Source organism: Schistocerca piceifrons, chromosome 1 (assembly GCF_021461385.2).
Source record: "Schistocerca piceifrons isolate TAMUIC-IGC-003096 chromosome 1, iqSchPice1.1, whole genome shotgun sequence".
NCBI classification, from domain to species: Eukaryota; Metazoa; Arthropoda; class Insecta; order Orthoptera; family Acrididae; genus Schistocerca; species Schistocerca piceifrons.
Window position 1 is genome coordinate 810018787 of NC_060138.1, and position 27172 is coordinate 810045958.

The window sequence follows — 27172 nt, forward strand, 5'->3', positions numbered from 1 at the left end:
GTGCGATGGGGAGGTTCCCTTGTCAGAGCCATTTGAACCAAGGCCTTATGACGGTTTTAAATGTTGACACTTCACACCTTGGACTCCTTACTATCTGTCCACTGTATTGGTCACAGATAATGTTTAGAATCTAAATAATTTCAGTACCCATTTGTTATGCATGTGGTGCTAAAATTGTAAGTTACTTGCAGCCAAATGCCAAAACACACTGGTAGTTCAAATTTTTCATAGAAGAAATCAGTAATGATGGCCTTCTTGATGATGTGTCTTGGTATTGTTTAGTGAGATGGCTAACAATAGGTAGATTTTTCCTGTTAGTGGGTCCAATAAATAGATTTCTGCAAGAGAAAGGAAAATCCTTCCCCCAGCTTGATGAGCCATAGCAATTCTTAATTATTTTATTCAGTATTCGGTAACACTAAACAAATCATTACAAGAAAGAGACAAACGTGTTTCTGTTTTAGTGCAGTCAGTGTTTAGCTTTCATATCAAATTAAGAGTCTTTCGGAAAAACCTTGAGACTAAAACATTTGCTCATTTCTTATCTTTGAAGAAAATTATTGAAAGCCTTCCTTCAGCTCACGCGGTAAATACAAGATTATTTAAGTATACTCTCTACCCTTGCTGAAGAAATAAATGTCAGGTTTACTGATTTGAAGGCACTTAAATTTGAAGCCACTTAAAACTTCATTTTCATTCTTCGATAATCCTTTCCTTGTTTATGTTGCGAAAGATGACTGTTCTGCTTCACCACCAATAATTAAGGATTCAGCAGTCACGTTATAATAATGACAGCAGAGTTAGGGCGATCTTGGAAGACCTTAAGAAGTTTTAAATGGCACCAAAGGAGAACACTTTCATCTTCTCGGACTCTTACATCTACCCTCACTCTCTTTAAATGATTTCATTGAGGGAATAAAATCACGCGACAGCCCGTGAGCTAATATCCGCAGTGTCCACACGTATTGGATTAAACAAGATCGCTGACACTCTTATTAAGGAAGTGGTGACCTCTGGTACAGCAGACTATACACATGTCCCAGCGGAGGATATATTTACAGAATATGATTCGGAATAAGTGGGACAATGAGTGGCAAGGTTCTCAGACGATTAAAGTAAATACTACATATAAATAACATCAGTGGTACCAACCAGACCTACTATGATCAAAGATGCACACGGAAATCTGCAGCTAAAAATATCGCGGTTGAAGTTTAGCCACTTAGATCTTGCACAGCACCTACACCGCATGATGTAGCACTATCCTCCATTTGTGACTGTCACGAAGTGGGAGACATAAGTCACAAACTTTTTCGATGCATCAACCGGTAGAACCCAACTTAAAAGTTGCTAAGGAAGCAAGCACAGACTTACCACTGCATAAAGAACTTAAATCCTTTACAGCGGAAGCGAAAAGAGATACACGGACTAACTTACTTAAGTTAAATAATATGGTGTAATCTAAGTCGGTTGTTTCAAATTTTTCTGTCTTTGTTTATTCTTCATCACCAATGGCGTCTGTGTCACGAACTTGGTTTCTTAACTCTACCAGATTTATGTAATTCCGATTGATTTATGGGGTAATCAGGGAATTCGGTGCCAAAGGCAAATTTGCGTACGTAATCAAAGATGCCTTAGCAGGCACAAACTCCCAGTTGAAGCTCATGTGAGAACTGTCCTGGCCCTTTCAAATCAATACAGTTGTGACACATGTCTATCATTCAACAGCATTCTAGAAAAGATTGTGGGAATCGGGAAATCAGAACTTGTTAAATAAAAGAATAAGCCCGATCAGCGTAGGGGAAAAAATCGGTAGGAACTAAAGAGTCGCTCGCCGGAGTGGCCGTGCGGTTCTGGGCTCTACAGTCTGGAGCCGAGCGACCGCTACGGTCGCAGATTCGAATCCTGCCTCGGGCATGGATGTGTGTGATGTCCTTAGGTTAGTTAGGTTTAATTAGTTCTAAGTTCTAGACGACTGATGACCTCAGAAGTTAAGTTGCATAGTGCTCAGAGCCATTAGAGCCATTTGAACTAAAGAATCACATGCCTGCGTTTGCGGATGACTTTGCGGTACTATTGGGAAGCCCAGAGAGAACGACCACCCGGATTAACCTCTTAGAAAGGATCGCCAGGAAATTCGTGATGAATGAGTGGTATAGAATGAAATTGCTTGGAAAAGTGGTGGATACGATCACGAGGGTAAAGGAAATACAATTAACTCCGAGAGACCACACACGAGAAAATTGACAAGAAAAACCGGAGATAGATGATCGAATCTTAACAATTGTAAGAGCATATGGCCTGATTAAAGTCTTTCACAACAAAAAATGCATGTACTGGAATGCCAAATTAAGGCACTATAATGCTGTTGTAAAAACAGAATGCCTGTACGCCAGTGAATGTCTGTCGAAGAACTACAAACTAGAAGGAGTTGGAGATCCTGGAAGAGAGAATCCAGCGAAGTCCTGGCTGCAGTCCAGAATGAGACCAGCAAGACAGAGGACCGCAGTGATTATAAGGAAAAGAGCTTGATAGGTCTTGGACGTCTGTACAGAATGGCCAAAAATAGACTATCCAAATAAATATTTGATTACTTCTCCAAGAAAAATACCTCTACAAAGTTCATTAAAGGAGATCGGAAAGACTTTGAGACGTCCTACATCCCAGAAGCCCTCATTTTAGAACGGGGCGTGCTTAAAAACAGAAAACAGCCGAGTTAGAAAACTGCTGCGGAAGCAAAGGGAACTTCACAGCAAACATAAACATAGCCAAAGCCTTGCAGACAAACAAAAATTACGCGGAGTGAAATGTAGTGTGAGGAGGGCTATGCGAGAGGCATTCAATGAATTCGAAAGTAAAGTTCTATGTACTGACTTCGTAGAAAATCGTAAGAAATTTTGGTCTTATTTCAAAGCGGTAGGTAGATCAAAACAAAATCTCCGGACACGCTGTGACCAAAATGGTACTGAAACAGAGGATGACAGACTAAAGGCCGGAATACTAAATGTCTTTTTCCAAAGCTGTTTCACAGAGGAAGACTGCACTGTAGTTCCTTCTCTAGATTGTCGCACAGATGACAAAATGGTAGATATCGAAATAGACGACAGAGGGATAGCGAAACAATTAAAATCGCTCAAAAGATGAAAGGCCGCTGGATCTGATAGGGTACCAGTTCGATTTTACACAGAGTACGCGAAGAAACTTTCCCCCCTTCTTGCAGCGGTGTACTTTTGGTCTCTAGAAGAGCATAGCGTCCCAAAGGATTGGAAAAGGGCACAGGTCGTCCCCGTTTTCAAGAAGGGACGTCGAAGAGATGTGCTGAACTATGTCTCTAACTTCGATCAGTTGTAGAATTTTGGAACACGTATTATGTTCGAGTATAATGACTTTTCTGGAGACTAGAAATCTACTCTGTAGGAATCAGCATGGGTTTCGAAAAAGACGGTCGTGTGAAACCCAGCTCGCGCTATTCGTCCACGAGACTCAGAGGGCCATAGACACGGGTTCACAGGTAGATGCCGTGTTTCTTGACTTCCGCAAGGCGTTCGATACAGTTCCCCACAGTCGTTCAATGGACAAAGTAAGAGGATATGGACTATCATACCAATTGTGTGATTGGATTGAAGAGTTCCTAGATAACAGAACGCAGCATGTTATTCTCAATGGAGAGAAGTCTTCCGAAGTAAGAATGACTTCAGGTTTGCCGCAGGGGAGTGTCATAGGACCGTTGCTATTCACAATTTACATAAATGACCTGGTGGATGACATCGGGAGTTCACTGAGCATTTTTTGCAGATGATGCTGTGGTGTATCGAGAGGTTGTAACAATGGAAAATTGTACTGAAATGCAGGAGTATCTGCAGTGAATTGACGCATTGTGCAGGGAATGACAATTGAATCTCAATGTAGACAAGTGTAATGTGCTGCGAATATATAGAAAGATAGATCCCTTATCATTTAGCTACAAAATAGCATGTCAGCAACTGGAAGCAGTTAATTCCATAAATTATCTGGCAGTACGCATTAGAAGTGATTTAAAATGGAATGATCATATAAAGTTGATCGTCGGTAAAGCAGATGCCAGACTGAGGTTCATTGGAAGAATCCTAAGGAAATGCAATCCGAAAACAAGGGAAGTAGGTTACATTACGCTTGTTCGCCCACTGCTTGAATACTGCTCATCAGTGTGGGATCCGTACCATATAGGGTTGATAGAAGAGATAGAGAAGATCCAACGGAGAGCAGCGCGCTTCGTTACAAGATCATTTAGTAATCGCGAAAGCGGTACGGAGATGATAGATAAACTCCAGTGGAAGACTCTGCAGGAGAGACGTTCAGTAGCTCGGTACGGGCTTTTGTTAAAGTTTCGAGAACATACCTTCACCGAGGAGTCAAGCAGTATATTGCTCCCTCCTACGTATATCTCGCGAAGAGACCATGAGGATAAAATCAGAGAGATTAGAGCCCACACAGAAGCATACCGACAATCCTTCTTTCCACGAACAATACGAGACTGGAATAGAAGGGAGAACCGATAGAGGTACTCAAGGTACCTTCCGCCACACACTGTCAGGTGGCTTTCGGAGTATGGATGTAGATGTAGATGTAGAAGATTTTAGGGGTGTCAGATCTAAAAAAGAACCACAAATATAGGAAGTATTAAAGCAAATACACAGCATAGTACGAAGGAGTACTAGAAACAGAGAAAACTCTGAATAGAGAGAACAAAATGTTGTAGCGTGATTTTGAGTGGTCAATTCCACCAATGAAAACAGAAAAAAAGCTGTAAGTCCTTCGTTACTAGAATATGAGCATTGTCCTTGAACCGACTATAAAATACACTGCCTGACAAAAAAGTGACATCTAGAAAGGACTCAGGAAACGAAATGAAGCTTCATGGACTGAGAGCCTATATGATGTTCTATCAATGATTACAAAATCAAGTCGAATGTACAAAGAACTTGACACTACGATTCCACTTACCAGTGTGACGATGAACTTCGCCTTGGCTGGATGCATGGACTGCTTCGACTGGGTGAGTGTCGGCAAGTCTTTGTTTCCTTGCCCTTCGTAAGCTGGCCCACAACTGTTGTACGTGGTTCGTGATATTCACGATACTGGGACTGGGACAGAGTTGACTTAAGAGCTGGTCCCACGCAGGTTCTACGGGGGAGAGATCTTCACAACCGCGTGATTACCTCAACATCACTCAGACAGTTCATACAGACATGAGCCGTGTGTGGACGAGCACTGACCTGTTGAAAAATGGCACCACGACTCTGTCGCATGAGAGGTAACACGTGGGGATGCAGGATGTCAGTGATGTACCATTGTTTAATCAGAGTTCTCTCAATCACTACCAGCCATGACCTGGTCATATACGATGGCTCCCCAAATCGTGACGCCAGGAGTAACACCGCTGTGCCTGACCAAAACAATGGAACTCCCTAGACCGCCACCATTCTCGCCGATGATGACCGTTGGGATAGTGCAGAACTACAATTCATAACAAAACTCAGTACGACATCATTTATTAGCAGTCCATGCTTCCCTGACACGGCACCACTCCGAACGCAGCCGTTCATGTTGTGAAGTCAACCGCAGCCCATGCAAGGTATGGTAGTTTCCTAGTCCGGCTGTTGTTAGTCTCCATCCAATGGTCCGCTACAGCATATAATTTTGCAAGGAGTCCATTACTTGTTCTCTGGTGGGAGACACAGCTGTGACTGGATTACGATGTGCTTGGTGCCCAATATCCGATATTCTATTGTGGTTGTTAGTCGGAACTTTGACGAGGAGTATGCCTGCCCTCATTTTCCAGTGGAGTATAGCATAGGGCCATTGTCATATCCGATTACCTTACAAATCTGGATACCGGACGACTGGACCAACCAGCCAAATTAACCCACACTGAGGCCTCATTCCAAGTCTGTCAGGCGCTGGTAACACTATCTGTGTCATCGTGCCGTTCGTGGAGATCACTCGACATCTGACGCTCTTCACACCCCTTATACAGCAACAGGATTGGTAACAACGCTAAACACGAACAAGGCTGTGCATTCTGGTAATCCGGCCTACCTGTCACAGAGGATTTCAGAATTGCAGCTCTAATCATTTACATACTCACCGATGGCGTCTAGGTGTCTGAAGTTATACTAACATATCTTATCTTCAAAGTGCTTCACTCTTACTGTCAGACAATGTACGAGTATTTAGTCGTTCATCACCCGCCGCCTTAGCTTAAAGACGAGCAAACTACTGCTACTCATTAAAAACTTTTGTAGAACTAATATTTTCTAGGTAAACGCCAAACAAGAGCCCTGGCGGGCAGCGCACGTACCTGTATCGTCAGAGCGGGTAGCGACGGCGGGCACCCTCGTGTGCACGGTGAACGTGCTGGCCACGACACGTGTGCGGCGCAGGAAGCAGCCGGCAGGCACCTGCCACTGTCAACAACACGAGTCACACCATCAGACAACAGACAGCTACAATGTGCAATCACTAGAACTAAATTACAAACTATTTCACTCCAGTCTCATTTCCTTTTCAGTATGAAACAATGTACCGATTTCGCGCAAGGTATGGTGGCCGATGCACCGTGAACAATTCTCGCCCAAAGCGGTGAGCGAGTTCATTCGTTTGGTCGGAAGGGGGCCCGACAGTGTTTTGCCACCTTTCGGCCTGTCGGCGAGGATAAAATCGCGGCGCACGCCCGTGAAATCTTTCTCAAACTATTTTACAGAAACTATTCGGCAAAAAAATCATTTTTGCGGAACTTAAGTTTTATTTGTCAGGTTCATGATGATGTGCCCATAATTTCGTTAATGGTCAGAGCTATGGTCATATTTACATGGAAGTAAGACACTGCCCGAAATTAGAAAAGGTTTGCAATGAACAATATGGAGCTATGATCTAGCGTTTGGTGCATATCACATAATATGTTTCTGCGTATGAAATTTGCCTAATATACCGAATTTTATCTTAGACGTGGGTGGAGGTCTCTATCTGTGACCAGTCTGGAGAAAATTGATCTGATGTACCAGACTCATTCGACATCCTGCCGCGCTAGCAATAAAATCAGAGTGGCATACCCACAACATTCCTCATATTTGATGAAAGATTTGAGATATCGAAATGAGATTTTGGAAAATGATACCATGCAAAGAGTAGAGTATTAGCCGTGTTGTTATTAGGCAAAACTTCATTAGCTATCGTGTTATTCGACTAACTACAGATTTTTCCGATAAAAGAATGTAATTTTTTGGGCTATCGATAGCTGGTGAAATGATAAATGCTATGAGTTTTCGAACAACATAAGTGATGACGTTAGACATTTAATCTGCACCGAGTATGTGTTTTTTTCGTAAGCTACTGACCTTACTTTTCCTCAGTTTCACAGTTAATAAACTTAATCAGCCAATGCTTCAGATTATGTTCGCAACTGCTTCTGCAAAACATGTTAGTCAGGTGCCACTGTGTAATCTCCGCTGTGTTTTAGCAAAAGAAGGAAATGTTAAGATGGGGACAAGAGAAATGTGTAGATTTTAATCAAAATTCGCCACTTGTGACGCTTCTCAAAAAATTGCACATGATTTGAAGGCAAGCGAAAATAAATCGCTGCATTTTCAACAGATTTCTTTTTAGATACTAACTAAAGCACAGGTGGCAGATCGTTTTGAATGGTCACCACACAAGTGCGGGCGTGGAGGGGCTCCATTTAATAGTTACGAAGAATGTGAGCATAGGCTTCAGCTTAGAATGGCACTTCCCCTGCAGTGCTCGGCATTTCCCCTACAGCGTCTGCCCGAATCCCCACCACTACTGCTCTCCTCACATGCCCTGCCGACTGCGCGTCTTAAGGCCACGATATTCTGTGTTGACTCTAATTTCGGCTTGCCTTCTTAGTAATAGCAAACGTCATACTATCTGTGGGCATGTGGTGATGTTCTGTATGTTCTCCCTACATATTTGCAAGATATTTATATTGATAAGCGTTGTGTATATATTGTACATATCTGAAAGTTCCTTATGAGAATAGCTGTACCCAAAAACACAGATGGCTTTGCTACATAATTTACCTCAACTTTTGTTGGTCGTAATCTTTGTACACCACGGAATGTAACAGCCTGTTACAAGGTCTCTCTAAAGTGTCTTGAGCATTATTTCATCTAAAACAGAATTTTTTATTTACTTTTAAAAGATTTACTGCAGAGTCTCAGGTAGAACCCCGAAATTGTAACAAGAGATTCGTGATGCCATGGTTACAAGGATATCAAATGGTTATTACTAGAGACCGGAATATGCATCATAAAAATCTTAAAATATGCATGCAACTGCTCATGAATGAAATGTGTCGAAATATACAAGATCAAATAATGAAAAAAACATGGTAGTTATTCCATGCATTATACCTCAAAGTCGAAACTGTGCATATCAGTTACGAGGAAGAGCGCTGGCCACGGGGAAAATAGGTACGTTGAGAACGCTGATATCGTTTCCTGAGTACTCTCTGCTAAAGGTTAGGAAGGGTGCCTTTTGGGATTATTATCTAAAATTTTGCCAAATGGCGATGCATACCAAATTTAAGAATTGTTTCTTCTTTTCCACTGTTGTTGGTAACAAGCAGATGCGGTGCGAGTGAGTCGCAGAGAAACAATAGCTATGTGCGAGACCAACTCTGAGATATATCGCACGCTCAAAACCTCCATAAGATTTTATTTGAAAAACATCATACAATCATGAATTTTTTTGAACAGCATTAACTTTTAGTTAATACTATTGGAACAAAGCTTAATTTACAATTTATTTTACATTTTTCTGATATTGTAAATGTAAACGGCGAAGTTTTGTTTCATATGTTCGGTAGTAAGATTGTGTCTTCGATCACTCAAAACATTTTTATAAGCAGAAAGGGACCGTTCTACACCAACTGAGGTGACTGGGCGGTATTTGAATTTGGGAGCTATGTCGGCACTTATTGTTTCTGGTAAAAATTCTCCTGTCCAATTAATAGAAGTATCAATTTGGCACAAGGGTTCAAAGCCTGGGTTATTGTTTAATATGTTCTTAAAATTTTCTTTAAGTTTTTTTAAGAATACCTCCTGCAATGAGGAGTTCACTAGAATAATTTTATTCGCTAACGGAATAGATTCACTGAACGCAAAACCTTGAGTTTCAAGCTTTTTAATACTTGCAGGTATATGCGAATAATGAGTACTAATCAGAGCAATGTCGTTTTCAATACCGGAATCATTAAAAGGTTCCTTGTACTGGCAAAATGCCAGAGTCTCTGCACTATCGAAGTTGTTTATTAATCCTCTATTGGTCTCGTAATGTTAACTGTAAAACAACTCAGTTTCGACCCACGTACCCCAACGAATTATCACTGGTTCGGGAGGTAAAGGCACATTTGATAGTTTCTCTCTGTAAGTCTTGATGCGGGTAGGAGCCTTTGGAAACACTTCCTTTGTGGATGAAATCAGTTTATTTGCAATCTCAATCGTGGAAGATACTTATTCAGCAAGACGACGTACTCCATGAGTAAAGCACGTCCTTGAATCCAATTTTGATAAAACACTCGGAAGGCTTTTCCTGCCTTGATCTTATAGGGAGCAGCATCTGATATAAACACAAACACCGTTTCAAATGCAGAAGATTCTGGAAATATTTTTCTAATACCCTCACTCACAAATCTGGCGATCGTGGAATGATTTATTTTTTCAAGTTCTTTTCAGGCCGCTAAATAGGAAGAAGAAGGCTCTTCTTTTAAAGCACCAGCAAGTACATTTCCAATGTGACGGCCACAAGTGTCTGCCGTTTCGTCAACTGAAATCCAGGTAATGCTATCCTTGAGTTCATTGCGTATTTCTACCATTTACGTAAATTGTCGGTACATAATTTTTACGGAGTATTGATATCTCTGATGCTTGCAATGAATGCTTCACATAGATCCACGTTAAACGACATTTTTGGTTACTTTTTAACAAATCCCTGATACTGCAACTTACTGTCAGAAGTTGTTGTTCTGGCCATTTCTTCTGCATTCTTGCGACTTGTCTTGACATGCTGGTCTATTTGAAAATTTCTTCTGTACGAAACGTTTTTCACTCAAATTCGTCAATATAAAGCAATTCCGTCATACGTAAATGTTCTAGGATTGTCAGCTATCCACGAAACGACGTTTCTTTCTTCAGGCGGAGAGGATTAACCGTGGGCGCGGGCGCAGGAGCATTGACTCTGTCTTCCTGTTCCTGTTCTGTAATGATTTCGCTAGGCAGTGGCCTCTCGGTTAGTGATTGCATGCAGTTCTAAGTCGCAGTCAATCCGTCAGACATCAAAACTAGATCGAGCTAGAGGCCGCCCGTATAATTTTTCAAAATATTGTGAATGTAGAGCGGAAATATGCATCGCCACTAGTTTTTAGTTAAAATATGCAATAACCGGTTAAAGGGAGACAAATATGAAAATGCACATACAACATGCAAATGCATATAATCCGGTCTCATGGAAACAAATTCAGGCTCACAGTGGCGACATAACGTCACGTAGGACGCAGGCCACCATATCGAAAATAAATGGTAGTACTGCATAAAAGCTAGACTGATCGCTAAGCAGAAAGTCGTTCTTCAAAAATCGAGTAACTTGATTGCTCGTAATATGGTGCGTTTCAGAATACGCCACCTCAAGATATCACTTAAAAAATATTGAAGATACATCGAAATTACAAAGCAGTCTCGGAATAGTGAAATACGGGACCCACTGCTCAACTGTGGACACAAGGTACTTCAGGCAGAAACATACCTAGAAGCAACATGCAGCCCGGTAACATTCATACGCAGATAGCCACAAAATCTTAGGACGAAACTTAGACGTGGACGTTCACGCATGATACCACCATACTTCCTCGTAATTGACAACATAGTCCAAAAACTTAATCCATAACAATACAACAGCCAAATTTACATTATAAAATTTTAAAAGTATGGAAGATTGCAAAATATTATCAGTTTAAACCAAGTGCAGTCAAGAATAAAGCCGCGTGGCTGCCGTCAGGTTTCAGAGTAAAGGCAAATGTGATGTCAGTTGTACAGCTGTGAGTTGCTCTTGTATTTCATTCTGATTCTGTTTTTTTAATTTACGTATACAGTAAAACCTTCTCAAAACGGAATGGCATAGGACTAAAATAATTTTCCAAATCGGACAAATTTACGGATTATACACAACACACTAGGCTACATAAAATTTGTCAAATATCATGCGCAAAAATATAATTTTGTAATTATGGAAGTAATTACTCACTTTTACTGCTGCACAGTTAACGTTCACTTACTGAGTAGTGCAGTAGAACACCAGGATATTACTCCAATTGTTACATAATATGGCAAGTCTCTATTTTTACTGTAACTTTAAATTCGTGTATTGTTGTACATACCAGGTGATCAAAAAGTCAGAATAAATTTGAAAACTGAATAAATCGCGGAATAATGTAGATAGAGAGGTATAAATATACACACATTCTTGGAATGACATGGGGTTTTATCAGAACCAAAAAATAACAAAAGTTCAAAAAATGTCCGACAGATGGCGCTTCATCTTATCAGAATAGCAATAATTAGCACAACAAAGTAAGACAAAGCCAAGATGATGTTCTTTACAGGAAATGCTCAATATGTCCACCATCATTCCTCAACAGTAGCTGTAGTCGAGGAATAATGTTGTGAACAGCACTGTGAAGCATGTCCGGAGTTATGGTGAGGCATTGGCGTCGGATGTTGTCTTTCAGCATCCCTAGAGATGTCGGTCGATCACAATACACTTGCGACTTCAGGTAACCCCAAAGCCAATAATCGCACGGACTGAGGTCTGGGGACCTGGGAGGCCAAGCATGACGAAAGTGGCTGCTGAGCACACGATCATCACCAAACGACACGCGCAAGAGGTCTTTCAGGCGTCTAGCAATAGTTTTTTTTTTTGTTCTAGTAAAACCCCATGTCATTCCAAGCATGTGTCTCAATTTTTACCTCTCTATCTACATTATTCCGTGCTTTATTAAGTTTTCAAATTTATACTGACTTTTTGATCACCCGGTATATTATTCCTGTATTCTTTTGCTTTACATTTCACTTGCTTCGCCACATATCAGAGAGGGAAACCTGTCTAAATTTGGGAGAATTTGTGTGTTTTGCAAATCGCGTAACATCGTTCATGCATGCAGGAGCTTCTTCGATAGCTTATTAATTTTTCTAGGGACACCATTTTCTTCTTGTGTTAGCTCCTCACCGTCCCCTCTGTTTCACATTTATGTTAGACCTGTTGCCAAAGTAAATGTGGATGAACTGGCAAAAAGTCATCACTTATAATGAAGTCACATGGACTATAGGAAATGTTTTTACATTTTAATTATTTCAGCAACTGCTGCTGCCTTTTCTTGAGTTTCAACGAGTACGGAAGAGTCTTGTTCATCACCTTCAAAACCCGATCTGATGAAGCTCTTGGTGAGAGTTTCGGGACTTATTTCCCTTACTGGTAAGCCAATTCAATTTACCGCAACCGGGACAGGCCATCAACTGTGCAGGAGGAGATGCACCTCTGGCTTCTTCAACGCAAAGTATTCGAGCCTGCATCAATAATCGGCTATAATGCGACTAGAATGAGAGAAACCGCTTATCCATGGGTTTTATGAGGCTGATTGAACCTGGCGTGAACCAAGCTAATTTCGCATTTGATAACTTGTCTTTACGGTGGCAGGTTGCATTATTTAGGAAAAGTTCCCTTTTCTTATTTTGACATTGAAAGAGACTACCCACTCTTCCAAAAGATCACTCATCATTCAGGCCCTTTTATTGCCTCGCCATGTGATTGGAATCTTAGTGAAAAAACGGGTTTTGCAATCACCAATGGCTTCTCCGTTTCACCTAGCATGTCTCGACATAGCAGAACAGTGAGTCTTTCCTTGCACACTTTTCCGCCGATGCACTTTCACCTTAAATTGCTAGACATTTTGAAGACAATGTGCCACGGAACAGTCCCGTTTTATTGACAATAAACACGTCTTTCCGATCGTGATTCGCAATTAGGTCATGCAGTATTGCCTTCCATTCTGCTGCTACGATTTCCTGCACATCCTTTGCTTCGCCATACACTTCATTCCATGAGACTTCGTGCCTAGCTATGAAACTGTCCCGCCATCCAATGGATGCCTTAAACTCCGTATTCCGAAGCTCTTAAGCGTATCTGGGAACTTTCATATGCAACATGGGTCAAGACAAAGGTAACTTTTTGGACCGCGAACATACGAACCCTTCCCACACAATCTCGTTGACTTATTCATTTCCAGTTCTCTTGGTCTTTCTTTTCATTTGCCCGTTCCGTTTCATTCGCTAATCTTATCCCTGTTGAAATTTTATTAATTTGTGTTTTACCGCATTTGGTACCGTAACATTATTTCGCGCACATAGAGTCCGTCTTTCTTACTCGCCTCGGTTACCTTAATGTTATGTGTTACCCTACTGACACATACTTTATGTTCGACTTCATTTTGTCACTTAAAGTGCTACAAGTCAACTGATACTGGCAGAAAATAACGCAGAAAGTGCATTTCTTTGGAATGCTTGACCTTGCCTGGAGAAACATTGTTTAACGGAACAACAATGACCTCCTTCACATAACAGCGTTGTCGAGGCTGTACAATCTTCGTTACCTTGTATAGAAATGAATAACTCAGCTATATTGTGTTAGTTTTTTCCATATTATGCAATGAATTATTAATTTTAAAATTTTCGCATATTTGTACCGTTTGGCCAAATTGCGAAGTTCTACACGTTCCGCTTTGATTAAATTTTGCTGTATATGTACCATTTTTACACATATCTGAGGATGGCTAAGTCCGAAACACGTCATATTAGAAGAAATTAGGTCATTCTATTTTTGAAGCATCACATTTTGTTTAGCGACCAGTCCAGCCTTTACGCATTACTTCTGTTCAAATTCGGTCTCCATTGCAGACTTTCCTGGTTAACTGAACACGCAATGGTCGCAGAAACCGACCTAGTACATAACACATATCTGGCTCCTACAGGGGTCTCAGTGGACATCAGAAGATGTTTTTTATCACAGAAAACATACTGAAACACGTCTGAAATACAGCACGATTGATCCATTATCTTTGCAAGTTATTTACTCTTTTTTAACTTATTTTTTATTTATTTAAGTATAGTGCATACAGCAACGCTTGAGGTTCTCGAGGAATTTAACATGCTAGGCACATACGAGCCATACATCGCAATTCACGGCCAGACCGTACATCAAGAGGCTCTACCGACGACGTTAACTGAGATTTAGCCGTGATTGTGCCCTTGGGTTTACAGAATTCATCACGCCGGTCTAACAAGATGCTGCCAGATACAGGCCGGGAGTGGTGGGCGAAATGCCAGGATAATCCTCCTTACACCCATTCTGCGTCTCCGTAACAAAAGGAGTCTAAGTGATAATCACACAAACCTGCCTCATTTCCGTGTTTATGTATCTATGTTTACTTCCTTTAATAATTCATTAAATGTTTCTACTTACGAACACCAGGTTAGTAACATACATAGGAATAATAAAATATGGAAAAGAACTCGTACTTTTACAGAGTACTTACGGGATAATGAATTGTATAAATTTTCTTAGTTGTCGTCTTCCCGGGACATATCACCGTCTTTTTGTACGGTGGACGTAATCTCTGAAGAAAATCGAAAATTCTCTCAGTGACTCATAGAAAAATATCCATGCAATAAATACATAACAGCAAAAAACTTTAATAACTTACGTGAGTTGGTTTATTGATCTCGTCACCTGGAAATGAGGGAGAACCAATTGAGAACATGGTTTTAAAAAAGGTTAATGTAGGAGCACATTTTGACCTTATAATTTAAAAGCAAATGAATCAAAAGGAAAAAAAGGATATTAGAAGAATTATAGAATTACTATCCGTTTGTAGGAACACTATAATTCTACACGTACATTTTCTATCACATATTACAGAGATGCTACATCGTATGCCTCTTGTTGATGTCGAGGCCTGTCTTTGCTGTTGAAACGGACAATCATTCTGAGTACTAAGTAAGTTTGTGTTGCGCGTCCCATATTCTTTAATCAACTTACTTTTCCTCAGATCTCTCTCGAACAGTAAAGATAGACAAGAACTATTGGTAAAAGCGCTCTGAACATTGAGCGTACGTACCTTTCACATGTATGGAGAAGTGACACTTGGCTTTGTTTCCAGCAGCATCCGTTGCCACGTAATTAATTTGATGTAAGCCCTTTGAGAACTTCTCTCCTGAACTCTGAAAATTCATCAATTAAAATGAGTCAGTCATTTCTGTGCTTCTTTCATAAATATGGATAACAGTAGATGAGAAAGCCCACGAAACTTACCTTAGACCTATATATGTTTTCAATTCCGACGTTGTCTTCAAACTCCGGTTCTACCCATGAAACAGCCCTGTATAGCTCTCCAGGCCGCAGAAATACATCGAAAGACTGGGGACAGGTCCTCACTACTGGGCTCTCCAAGTCTGCAACAGTGCATCAGCGCTAATTAGAAATTTTCTGCAGTCGGTGGTCTTTCAGATACTAGCAGTGAGGTGATCCTCTGTGATTTCTGAGAAAGTCTTGCAAGGGCGGTTAGTAGAAAGTGAAATGAAACTTCAGAACTTCATTCCTATCACTACGTATCCTTTTGTACTGGATGCTTGTCTCAAAAATCACACAAATCTTAACGAACCTGTCTTATGTCATGATTCGGGATATATTTGTATGCTACCGACCTTGTCAGCAGACAGAACCACTTTAGGGGAAATCTTCCGCTGTGCGACCACGTCTAAATATGGTTATATAGCAACTAAAATGGTCTTATGGGGTCTGTTAGTCTCGCTCAGCGAGATAGCGCAGAGGTAAGACGCTGGACTTTCGGAGGATGTCGGTTAAAAACCCCGTCATTCAGCTTCAAGTTTTGCTTGTAATTTTCCTAAATCTCTTATGGTGTTTGGTGGGATGATTCCTTTGAAATGTCACGGCTAACTTGGTTCCTCATGTTTCCATCTCGATCTTCTGCTCCGCCTCTGTAGACCTCGTCATCAAAACGACGTGGAACCCTAATCTTCCTTCCTTGCGTTTTGCATAGCTTCTAAGAATAAGATATTTCGTCATTATGCATTTTCGTTATCATATATTTCAAAATATGATGTGATTCGGATCACAAAACTGTTCCAATAAATTCAAATACCAACCGTTGTTTATAACCAGTATTACCTGCTGTTTCTGAGATGCACACCAGACTTATCACCTTCGCGTGTGTATGTGTGAGTGTGTGTTCATCATTCGTTGTTACTTAACGGTTCTCAGTGGCTCCGGAGTAAAATTCTTGAAGGAGGCGCTGTTCGATAGTGTTCAGAGACGTTATTCACCTGTTCGGGATAGTTCTTTTGCACTTAATGCTCACCCTCTCCATTATTCGCATGTAAATAACGTGATGCCTCCAGTCACATCAATACGCTGCTTCAAATCAAAGACAAAGGCAGTGGGAAAGACAGAGAGTGAGAAATTGCGTGGTGTGTGGGGAGGGTAATGGTTACGAGAGGAAAGGCCTAAGGACGAGTAGAAAAGGATGAGGAGAGAGGAGCTCTGATGTGTAGTTGGATAGGCGGAGAAGAGTTAAAGTTGGCAGGAGGGATAACTACCGGGGTAGATCTCAGTGTCTGGGAGAGGGAGCTGATTAAAACCGCATTGAGATAGGATGTGTAGTGGGTATAGATGCTGGGATCGATGGGTGTGTTTGAGAAGGTTCAGTAGCATACCAGTGTTGGTGATCAGAGGGGAGACAATGGGGTTATTGGAATCTAGTATTCAGAGTCTAGTGTGCACCCACTGAACTACTTTGGATACTATAGGATACTGTAGGAGATGTGGAGGTGTTCTATGTGGGTGAGGAGGGTGAGAATTCGCTAACATGGTAGAGAATCCATGAGGAAGAAGGTAAATGGAAGCTAAAAGTGGTATCGAGAGCATTGTTTTTGATGACTTGGAAATACTTATAGAATTTTGATGGGCCAAAGGTCCATGCTACATCGGCATAGGAGGATGGATCATATCAGGGTTTTGTAGATGTGGAGAGTAGTGGAAGGGTGTAATCCACAAGTTCCACCTCTTAGTAGTTTTTGTCTATTGACAGGTTCTGTTGGTTGGTTAGTAGGTGAGTTTTCCACATTTGTTGCTGGTTGAAGGCTAGTCCAAGATATTTCAGTGTGTTAGTTAAACGGATAGAATAGTCATAAATGGTAAGGTAGAGGCCATGGAGGTGGAAATTGTGCGTGGTTCATCCTATAAATATTGCTTGAGTTTTGGAGGGGTTGATCTAGCCATTAGTTACAGAAGGAGGTGAACTGATTGAGGTGCATTCGGAGAGATGGTTGGGATATACGGAGCATACGGAGGGCAGGGAATGCGGAGACATCAGCATACTGAATGAGGTGGACTGAGGGTTTGGTTTTGGCGTATCAATATTGTAGAGGACATAAAAGAGAGATGAGAGTTTAGAGCCAGGGGGCAATCTGCAGGAGTTGGTATTGTTAATAGTGACAAAGGAGGGGGAGTAGATCGAAAGGATTCAGTAAGGTGGACATATTTAATTGATGTGGGTTGGTCTGGAGTTTAAAGGGAGACCAGCATGTCATACATGGTTGTAGGCTTTCCTTAGGCCGAGGGAGACAAAAAAAGCTGATTTATAAGAATTTTTCTTAAAAGACATCAAAAGTTGCTGTTTACTTGAAAATGTCCATAAGGCCGAAATTGCAATAGTAACAACAAATATTTTATACAGTCAACGGCGACTATGATGTCTTTTAAGAAATATTATATGACTGTGAATCCAAACAATGAGAAGTTAATATAAGAATTTTGTCGATGGGGTAGGAGATGTGCCAGGTGCAGGGACTGGTCATCAGACGAGAAATAGAGATGGAAGCCACACTGGTTAACGTGAAGGAGGTGGTGTTCAGGAGTTGGATACCTTGGGGGAGAATGGATTCAAAGATCTTCCTAAACAATTTGATAAGGCAGATGGGGCAAGTAAGAGGAGGTGTCAATAACAGGTTCCTGGGGTTTGAGGGAAAGCGGGATTTCGGCTTTTTCCACTGTTGAAGATAGTAACCAGTGGAGAGGGTAGTGGTGTAAATGCTTGTAAGGGTGGCTCAAAATGAGAGGGGGCATGCCTTAAGATATTGATAAGTAATGCAGTCATGGCTGGGGAAACTGTTACATTTTTTGTGGAGTACTCGTTTTATGTCGTGTGCTGTCGTTGGTGTATTTAACATTGTTTGTAGTTATTGTTCAAATACTGGAAGTTGGAATCCAGGGGCAGGGCAGCGGTAGTTGCATGTTAGCAGATGGTAGGGAAAAGTGACTAATCAAAATTTGGGTCATCAGGGATGGAAACGATGTCAGAGAGGTAGAATGCACAATGGTTAGCTTTGCTCAGGTTGTCAGGTAAGGGATGGTTATTGTGGAGCAGTGGGTAGTGAACTAATAGGTTGTTAACAATGCATTGATGGATGATATCCAGTACTTGCAAGAGTTAATGAGGAGTGTGGTGTTGAGACATGTCTGGTGCCATTCCCAGCGTTTCTCCACATTTATTAAATTTCTGATATGATAATATTCGCTGCTGGCTTGTGAGTTTATCTCGGTCACAAGTCTGCAAGAAAAAGCAATACTTGCGATGAGACTCTTGGAGGAGTAGTTGGGCTTGGCCAAGGGAGGGGGGGAGGGGGTGTGGGGAGGGGGGTGAAGGGATCAGTTAGGATGTATGGTCTCGGTAGGAATGTGGATGAAAATATATCTGACAAGGTCAGCTGCAGGAATGATGTGGCATGGGGGATATCAGAAGCTGATGGACTGTCCAGTGTTGGCTTCCATTCTGGGTTTCTATGGATCCACAATAGGCATTACAGTTGGTTTGTTAGAATTCTTGGGTAATTCTGGGATGGAGATTGGAATGGGATGCATGGAGGTGGTATTGTGTGTAGAAGAATAAGAGAAATACAGGAAGGTGGTCAATTCCAATCAAATTGAGGACTTCTGCAGTGAGACATCCAAGAAGTTTCGGAGATGCTATGATGGCATCGAGGGAGGTGTTCCTTTCAGGATGTATGTGGTGTGGGATGGGTACAACGTCACTTGCTGGGGATCTGAAAATTGACGCCATCACTGAAGTTCTGTGGAGGACTTTATGGATGGTGACATCAGCAGCAATAATATAGGTGGAAAAGGTATGATCTATGTGAGCGAGGAAGTCATAAGAGATGGATGTGGATTGTTGCACAGGTAATGGTTAGGGGTTGGAAAAAGAGGGTAAGGATAAGGCGTTTGGTAGGAATTTTGTGTAGGGAGTATTGTATAGAGATGTTCTTGTGGAGGCAAATTGCAACTCCACCTCTGGATGTGGGAAGGGGGTCATCTTTGTGTTGCAGTATTAAGGGAGATGTTCAGCTAGTGTGGTAGTATTGGAGGATAAAGGTAAGGACGTTGTGTTGGGACAGGATGTCGATTAGAAAGAGTTTATTGTTGGGGAAGGAGCGGGTGTTGTGGTAAACGATTTTGTAATGCTGTCTTGCCATTATAACTGATAATATTGGTTTGTGTGGGTCAGGTCTGATGAGGTTTAGACAAGGGCGTCCAGAAAGGTGAAGATGTACCTGGTTGTGGGAATATGTAACTTCAGTGTTGAAATGGAAGATGGATTGGGCAGCAAGGGAAATTTGTTGGAGTGTGTATGGACATTTGAATAGACAGGCGCTTTGGAGGTTTGTAATAAATTTAATACTATCTTCAGGTGTCAGAACTTGATGGAGTGAATTGTTGGAGTGAGTGAGAGTCCAGTGGGGCAGATTGGGATAGTGAGTTCAGGTTTGGTAGGTTGCGGCTTAAGCTTGCACTTCACAGAACAGGTGTGACAGGAGACATTGCGAGTGTTGCAGGTAGGAAGAGATGCTAGGTTAGGGCACTGTTTAAATAAATGGGAGGCTCTGCTTTGTGTGGACATGTAGATGAGTTTTTACAATCCGCTGTCAACTGATCATTGCAACATAGACAGATTTGGCAGTGATACGACGGCAGATAGGATTTTCTACCATCTGCCTTGTGGCGGTGGTGGTAAATCAGGACTCGCTCTTAAGGAGAAGGTCTTTGGTGGCGGCAGATTCAGAGAAGACACGGACGAGACGAGTGAAGCCAAGGTCGTTATTGATCCGAATGTTTTTTCGGACTTCTAAATTCGGGTGGTTGTTCATTTCGGGTGCTACTTCCTCATCCGTGATCTCAAGGTCAACTTTGAGATCACTGCGGTGAGGGTGGGAGGACGTTGGAGAGGTTGGCATTGTTTGGCTGTGGGTGTACTGGTGAGAGGTATTAAGGAGGCCTTGGAACACAGGTAATGCGAGGAGTTTTGGGCTTCGTCTTGCACGTGGCGCTCGACGAAGATTTAGGTTCAGCGTGCGCCCTGTCAGTATTAGATTTTATTCCAGTTTTTTGGTTGAACTGTTAACCAATGTGGTCGTGATTTTCTTCTTTATTTTTCATTATACTGTCAGTTGCACCCATTTGCTCGGCTGAGTGGGCGGTAGTGTCGATCCTTGTGTGATTAACTTAGTTTATTTTAATGACGTGACACACACAGGCGGGCGACACAAGTAGCTGTCGAAAGTTGTACTTCGGCCAAATTGACAGAGCAGACACCAGTTTACTAAAAATGTGCCCCCGAATTATTATTTGTACATCTGAGGTCATAAGCCTTTACCCTGTTGGAGGGTATGTTCTCGACGTCCAGTTGGATGATTCTTCAAGTATCAATGTTTGCAATTTTAATGTGGTGAGATGGTCAAAATAAATGTTCAGTGAAAGGGCTCAGTGGCTTACTGTTCAAGGATCCCGGTATCCGAGCATCCTGTTCTATGGTTAACCGATTCCTACCCTTAACCTATGTTATTCCCTTTCCAACATCGATTCCTTGTAAAATATGAGCTTTCCCCATTTAATTTCTACTCTACTGTACATAAAGTAACCTATTGTACACAGCGCAGTATCCCAAAACAGTGTCTGCAAAAATGTTGCCAAAAGCGATCCTGTTCATATAAGGAACCATTGATGAATTTGCTCTAGAAGAGGACATTCATTTATCGACTCGTTAAAAATGTTTACGTCAATTTAAGAAACTTATATTAAGAATATTTTAAAACCGTACGCTGCTGGTAACACATTTTACCCGACATTGCATTCCTGGGGTAGACGAAGTAACATAGTCATGTGTGACAGCATGTTTATACAACTGACGAGTGACAACCAACTTGCACGGTGGAAGTAATACCGTCAAACTGCACACCTATGTGCTAGCCATGTAACATACATTTTGATCACCAACAACTATGATTTGAGGCTTCAGAATTACAGTCCGCTTCGTCCAGCAGAAATTGCACAACTGCACGGATACTATAACGATTCACAGCATAATTCATTATCAACTTTCAGCGCCGATTTATCAGGCAATGGTATCGTATACGTGGTATGCGTCACAATTAATTCCCGAAAAACAAATATTTTAAAATGTAAACCAAGTCTGTTTTCTGCCGAATCTTCGCAGGGGACTATGTAATTGTGCGAATATTGGATTCATTAGATATTCTTAGTTCAAAAATGGCTCTGGGCACAATGGGAATTAACATCTGAGGTCATCAGTCCCCTAGATTCTGAACTACTTAAACCTAACTAAGGACATCACACACATCCATGCCCGAGGCAAGATTCGAACCTGCGACCGTAGCGGTTGCACAGTTCCAGACTGGAGCACCTAGAACCGCTCGGCCACACCAGCCGGCAGATATTGATCGTGCCATGATTGTATCTGTTTCGAATGTTTATTTGGGAAGTACAGTGTATGTAGTTGTTCCAAAGAAATGGAGGACATGCAACAGAGAGATTGAAAGAGCCATTATAAAGCATCCTGAACTACAGGTTTTATTCTTTCCTAATCTGACTCGTTTAAGGAATTTATTTGCTTACCTTGTTATTTTTTCTTATTCATTTACTTACTTTATGAACCACCTTTTTCATACCAATTGCGAAGCGTAAAAAATGCAAATGAAAAATCTTCATCATCGTAAAGAAGCACATAGTTTAGCTTACTTAATACAAGTTCTACTTCTTCCTCGGTTGAGGAACTTGTTAATGGTCATTACAAACCTTTTAACTCGAATGAGAAACCGAATCAGCCTATGCAACACACAAGTAAGTAATCAATTGAAAACTAGATTATTCCTAAATTGTAGTCAACTTCGGTTTGTGATCGTGCGGTTTCAGAAAAATCTGTGTACTTGGCACAACTGCAACAAAATGTTTCGGGTAAGAAGTCCTTTCTACAACCGTCACAATCGGATCATCTAGGCTAGAAATGTGCATACGTACATGTCTGACAACAAATTAAAATCTTCCGCTTACAGGAAATGTTTCTAGGAGATTTACCCTGTTCATAAGGCAAATTCCAAATCTGGAAAATCCTCTTAATAAATGCTACCTGAAGTGATTCAAATATAGCCAGCACTATCAATTTAGGTGAGGAAATTAAGCATTTTGTGCTACCCTGTTTTATTGATTCTAAGAGATAATCCGATGATTCAATAACCGCGGGATTTAATTACTTCAGTGGTCAGATCTTGATCCCACTATCTGCTCTACAGGAACATAAAAATGTCATACTTTCGGGAGTAAGAAACTTACGTAATGAGTTCCCTTTGAATGGGAGATTTACTCTGCTGGAATGAAAACGCCACCTGACTGGCAAGAGTATTTTTGCCAAATTTTACACGTGAAATCATTAAAGACCTGCATAAAATAATTCGAAGCTGCCTTATTTATTTAACTGACCATCACAACTGTCAAGAGTACTGTTGCCAATATCTTAACGCGGGAACATATATGTAGGCGACAAATTCTTCGCCTTTGATGAGGGAATGCGTACCTGTCATTAACGTACAAGATAAAACTTATCAACTGGAAACCCACAGTGTACTCGCGGAAGCATCCTTTTTGTTATTCACTTCTGACGCATTTCTAAATTCCCTGTCATTAACGTACAAGATAAAACTTATCAACTGGAAACCCACAGTGTACTCGCGGAAGCATCCTTTTTGTTATTCACTTCTGACGCATTTCTAAATTCAATGCCTAATTCTGTCTCTCAGTTGGTATAAGCGGCTTTGGTGGAATCAGTGTCTGGTCAAAATGTCTGTCGAATGTAGCGCTTGGCGACTTTGTTCAGAAGACTCCTGCAGTGATAAACGCATCGGCCTCACACAGGCACTCACCTTGGACATGTATCTTGACGGTGCAGCTCGCTGTCGTGTTGTCCATTGGATTTCTGGCGATGAACGTTACCTCTGAGGTGCCAGGACCCAGCTGCGTCTCCAGCTGCTTGCCCCAAGGAGGCACAGAATCAATGTACCTGCAGGGAACGACATAAGAGCCTTTAATGTCCTGTGCTTTGAGAGAACTGGATTACAGTACATGCATAGTGTAAGGAAAAAAGATTCAAAACAAATTTTCGTTTTATTCTTCGTTTCCTATCGAAAACATAATTATATTACATTAAGTGAGAAGAGGCGGGACCCATAAGATATGAACACATGTTATGTCATGCTCATGAAAATGATTCAATGAAGATAGCAAAATACGAGGGCTATTTTGTTTTCAACCTCCGATGAATCTTTGTGCAGAAGTGTTGCGCACTGTCTGTATTACGAACGTCGATCGCGTCAAGTCACTCTTTCCAGTTCTGAGTGCACAGTGAACAACCAAGAATACCTAGAAAAATAGTCTTAAGCCAAGTGTAAATTGGGTGCTGTAATTCAATTTCTTCATACTGAGCTGCTCCGCCTGATTTTATCCAGCCCACGTAACATAGTTGCTGGCTGGCTCTGAGCACTATGGGACTCAACTGCTGAGGTCATTAGTCCCCTAGAACTTAGAACTAGTTAAACCTAATTAACCTAAGGACATCACAAACATCCATGCCCGAGGCAGGATTCGAACCTGCGACCGTAGCGGTCTTGCGGTTCCAGACTGCAGCGCCTTTAACCGCACGGCCACTTCGGCCGGCACATAGTTGCCCTGTGTGACATAAAACTGCGGCATTGATGCAGGAACTTTGAAGCACGACTGATGCAGGCGGTCAGGAAAGGAAGCGAGTGACAACCGATGATCTTGTTCAGCGAGTAGATAGGCTGAGTCGACAAAATCCTATCCAATGGGCTATTCAGAACAAGCGAAGAGGAATGTTGACATCATGCTTGCCCTTCTTCATGATAACGCTCGGTCCCACACAGCAGTGCAACAAAAACGTTCCTGCAGTGTTTGATCACCCACCTTAAAACTCGCAACTTGGCTCTCTCTGATTTTCAACCCTCCGCTCCCAGCTATGGAGACAGCATGTCGGCACAGACAGGGAGCTACAGAGCAGCGTAGGGAATTGGCGAAAACCATAGGCGGCAGCTGTCTGTGACGAGAGTATCTGGAAGTTGGCAAAAGGCAACGACAAATGTTGTAGTCGGAACGACGACTACGTACCTCGAATGTGTAACTAAATGTCGCAAAAATTTTTTTTCGTGTTCACTGCTGTTTTAATTTAGCGACCAATCGGACCTTGAAATAAAAATAGCCCTCATACTCCGTTTTTTACTAGCGAAAGATCGAGGTGGTGAATAAAGAAGTAATGATAATCCGAACAATGTTTTTAGTTAGCGTTGTCTACTGAACGCCTAGTAATTCAAAACATACACAAACTATCTTTATTTTTAATGACGTCAAGAAGAAAACACTAGAACATTGTCTTTATATTCATTGATGTTTACTGTGAAAAGAGATTCTGAAGTCTGGTTCTATTAAAGCTGCCGACATTTTGCTGACTGTACGTTCTAATAATTATACTTCGAAAATTATTTCACCGAATTTGTTTTATTGTCAAATATGATACGATCGTAGTAAGCTGAATGTTATGAGAGTAAGTACTTACATGCAATAAAAGATTTTTTGTTTTCATTAACTAAAGCCTGACGATTAGGATGGAGAATAGCTTGTACTTAAATTTCACCTTTTATATGTCCATGAAGTGTTTCGTGGAACGGACATATCAAAGTCAAAGTACAGAGTAAAGTTTGTACCAAGTTACTCGTATAATTTCCGCTGATTGGATAAGAGACAAAAATTAAAACAAAATCGAAACTGACATTAAATTAAACAATTTTGTCGCACGGATAGCGAAGTAAGAAAACCACTAAAGGGTACGGCCTCGATGTTCACACCATTGAAATACAAATGTATAGTAGTCATTAAAACAAAAAAAAGGATAGCGTGTGATGTTAACATCGAAAGTCTATCAAAATTATGTTTTGTTTCTATCCTCTTCCCTTCCTATAACATTGCCTTTAGTTTAATTCCCTTGAAGAACACTTCTGCATATTCCTTCCACCTTCCAGACTTCCGTTCTTTGTTTAGCACTGACTTATCATCTCAGCTCTACGTGTTCATACAATTGTTTCAGTTCCTTCCAAAGGTCTCTTTAACGTTCCTGTAAGCGATATCCATCTTTCCCTTAGTTATACATGCTTCTAGAGCCTTGGCATTTGTCATGTAGACATTTTTCACTTTCAACAAACCTCATTTTTAGACATCTGTATTCCCTTTCTCGTGTTTCATTTTCTGCATTTTTGTACTTTTTCCTGTGTTATCAAAGAACATGTACTAGGCCTTGTCGCTTTACCTGTCTGATCTTGTGCTGCCTTAACTATTTCACCTCTCAAAGCTATTTATCCGCTCAAATGGATCTGAGCACTATGGACTTAACTTCTGAGTTCATCAGTCCCCTAGAACTTAGAACTACTTAAACCTAACTAACCTAAGGATATCACAGACATCCATGCCCGAGGCAGGATTCGAACCTGCAACCATGGTGGTCGCGCGGTTACAGCTTGTAGCACCCAGAACCACTCAGCCACCCCGGCCGGCTGTTTATCCGTCTCCTACTCATCTAGTCTATTCCCCTCCCCATTTTCAAATGTTGCCTTGCTCTCCCTAAAAAAGTCTCAGTAACATCGTTTCTTTCATCCTTATCTAGTTTCCGTCTCCTTAATTTCTTACTTTGCTGCAACTTGTTAATTATTACCTTACAGTTCATAATCAATAAATTATGGTAACTGTCCACATCTGCCCCTTGGCAACGTCTTCCATTTTAAAACCTGGTCTCCAAATCACTGTCTGAAACCTTCTAGGACTCTTGCATGTATACAGCCTTCTTACATGATTTTTAGACCACTTGTCTGCTGTGATTAAACTACGCTCCGTGGGTTTGCATTCCTTTACCCTAGTCCATATACTCTTGGTACTTCTCCTTCTTTTTCCTGCCATCGAATTCCAGCCCTCAACCACAACTAAATTTTCCTCTTTGCTAACTACCTCAATGATTTCTTTTATTTCGTCATACATTCTTTCAGTCTCTTCATAAACTGCGAAGCCGTATGGCATACAAATTATACTACCGAGTTAGGCGTTGGCTTCGTGGCCGTCATGGTTACGATAGTGCGTTCAGCATGCTGTTCATAGTAGCTTACGGACATTCCTATTTCATTATTAATTATTACACCTACTTTTGGATTATCCCATTCTGGTTTTGTATTTATAATATCGGTATTTATAATAACACCAATAAATACAACTTAAATAAGTGCTACTCACTTTCAAAATGGCTGGTGTCATAAACTACTCGCAGTGCACAGACTGATACAAGTGCCAATACTGCTGAATAGTGATGTTGATGATATCCGACTTGTGGAGCTCTCAGCTGCGCGGTTATCAGCGCCCGTACATATTGCGAATCGTTTCACTGTCCAGTTTCTCCACTTTCCCTAATGATGATGAAATGATGAGGGCAACACAAACACCCAGTCTCCAAGCAGAGAAAATACCACACACGGCCGGTAATCGAAACCGAGACCCCGTGATTCAGAGGCAGCAACGCTTGCCACTAGACCAGGAAATGCGGACTGCTGAATAGAGTCCTTGCAGATTTTGGGTGTTAGATGAAATTATAACA

General features: G+C 41.3%; 1 protein-coding gene across 1 annotated transcript in view; it reads right to left on the reverse strand.

The window, feature by feature from the left end:
- Nucleotides 1-27172, reverse strand: part of LOC124775332 (fibrillin-3-like) — a 198434-nt gene that overhangs the window by 29045 nt on the left and 142217 nt on the right. The window contains exons 14-19 of the mRNA XM_047250166.1: nucleotides 23394-23530; nucleotides 15418-15557; nucleotides 15224-15326; nucleotides 14810-14835; nucleotides 14642-14722; nucleotides 6341-6446 (exon numbers count right to left, since the gene is read on the reverse strand). Of these exons, the coding sequence (XP_047106122.1) occupies nucleotides 6341-6446; nucleotides 14642-14722; nucleotides 14810-14835; nucleotides 15224-15326; nucleotides 15418-15557; nucleotides 23394-23530 (593 nt within the window). The remainder of the gene's footprint in view (nucleotides 1-6340; nucleotides 6447-14641; nucleotides 14723-14809; nucleotides 14836-15223; nucleotides 15327-15417; nucleotides 15558-23393; nucleotides 23531-27172) is intronic.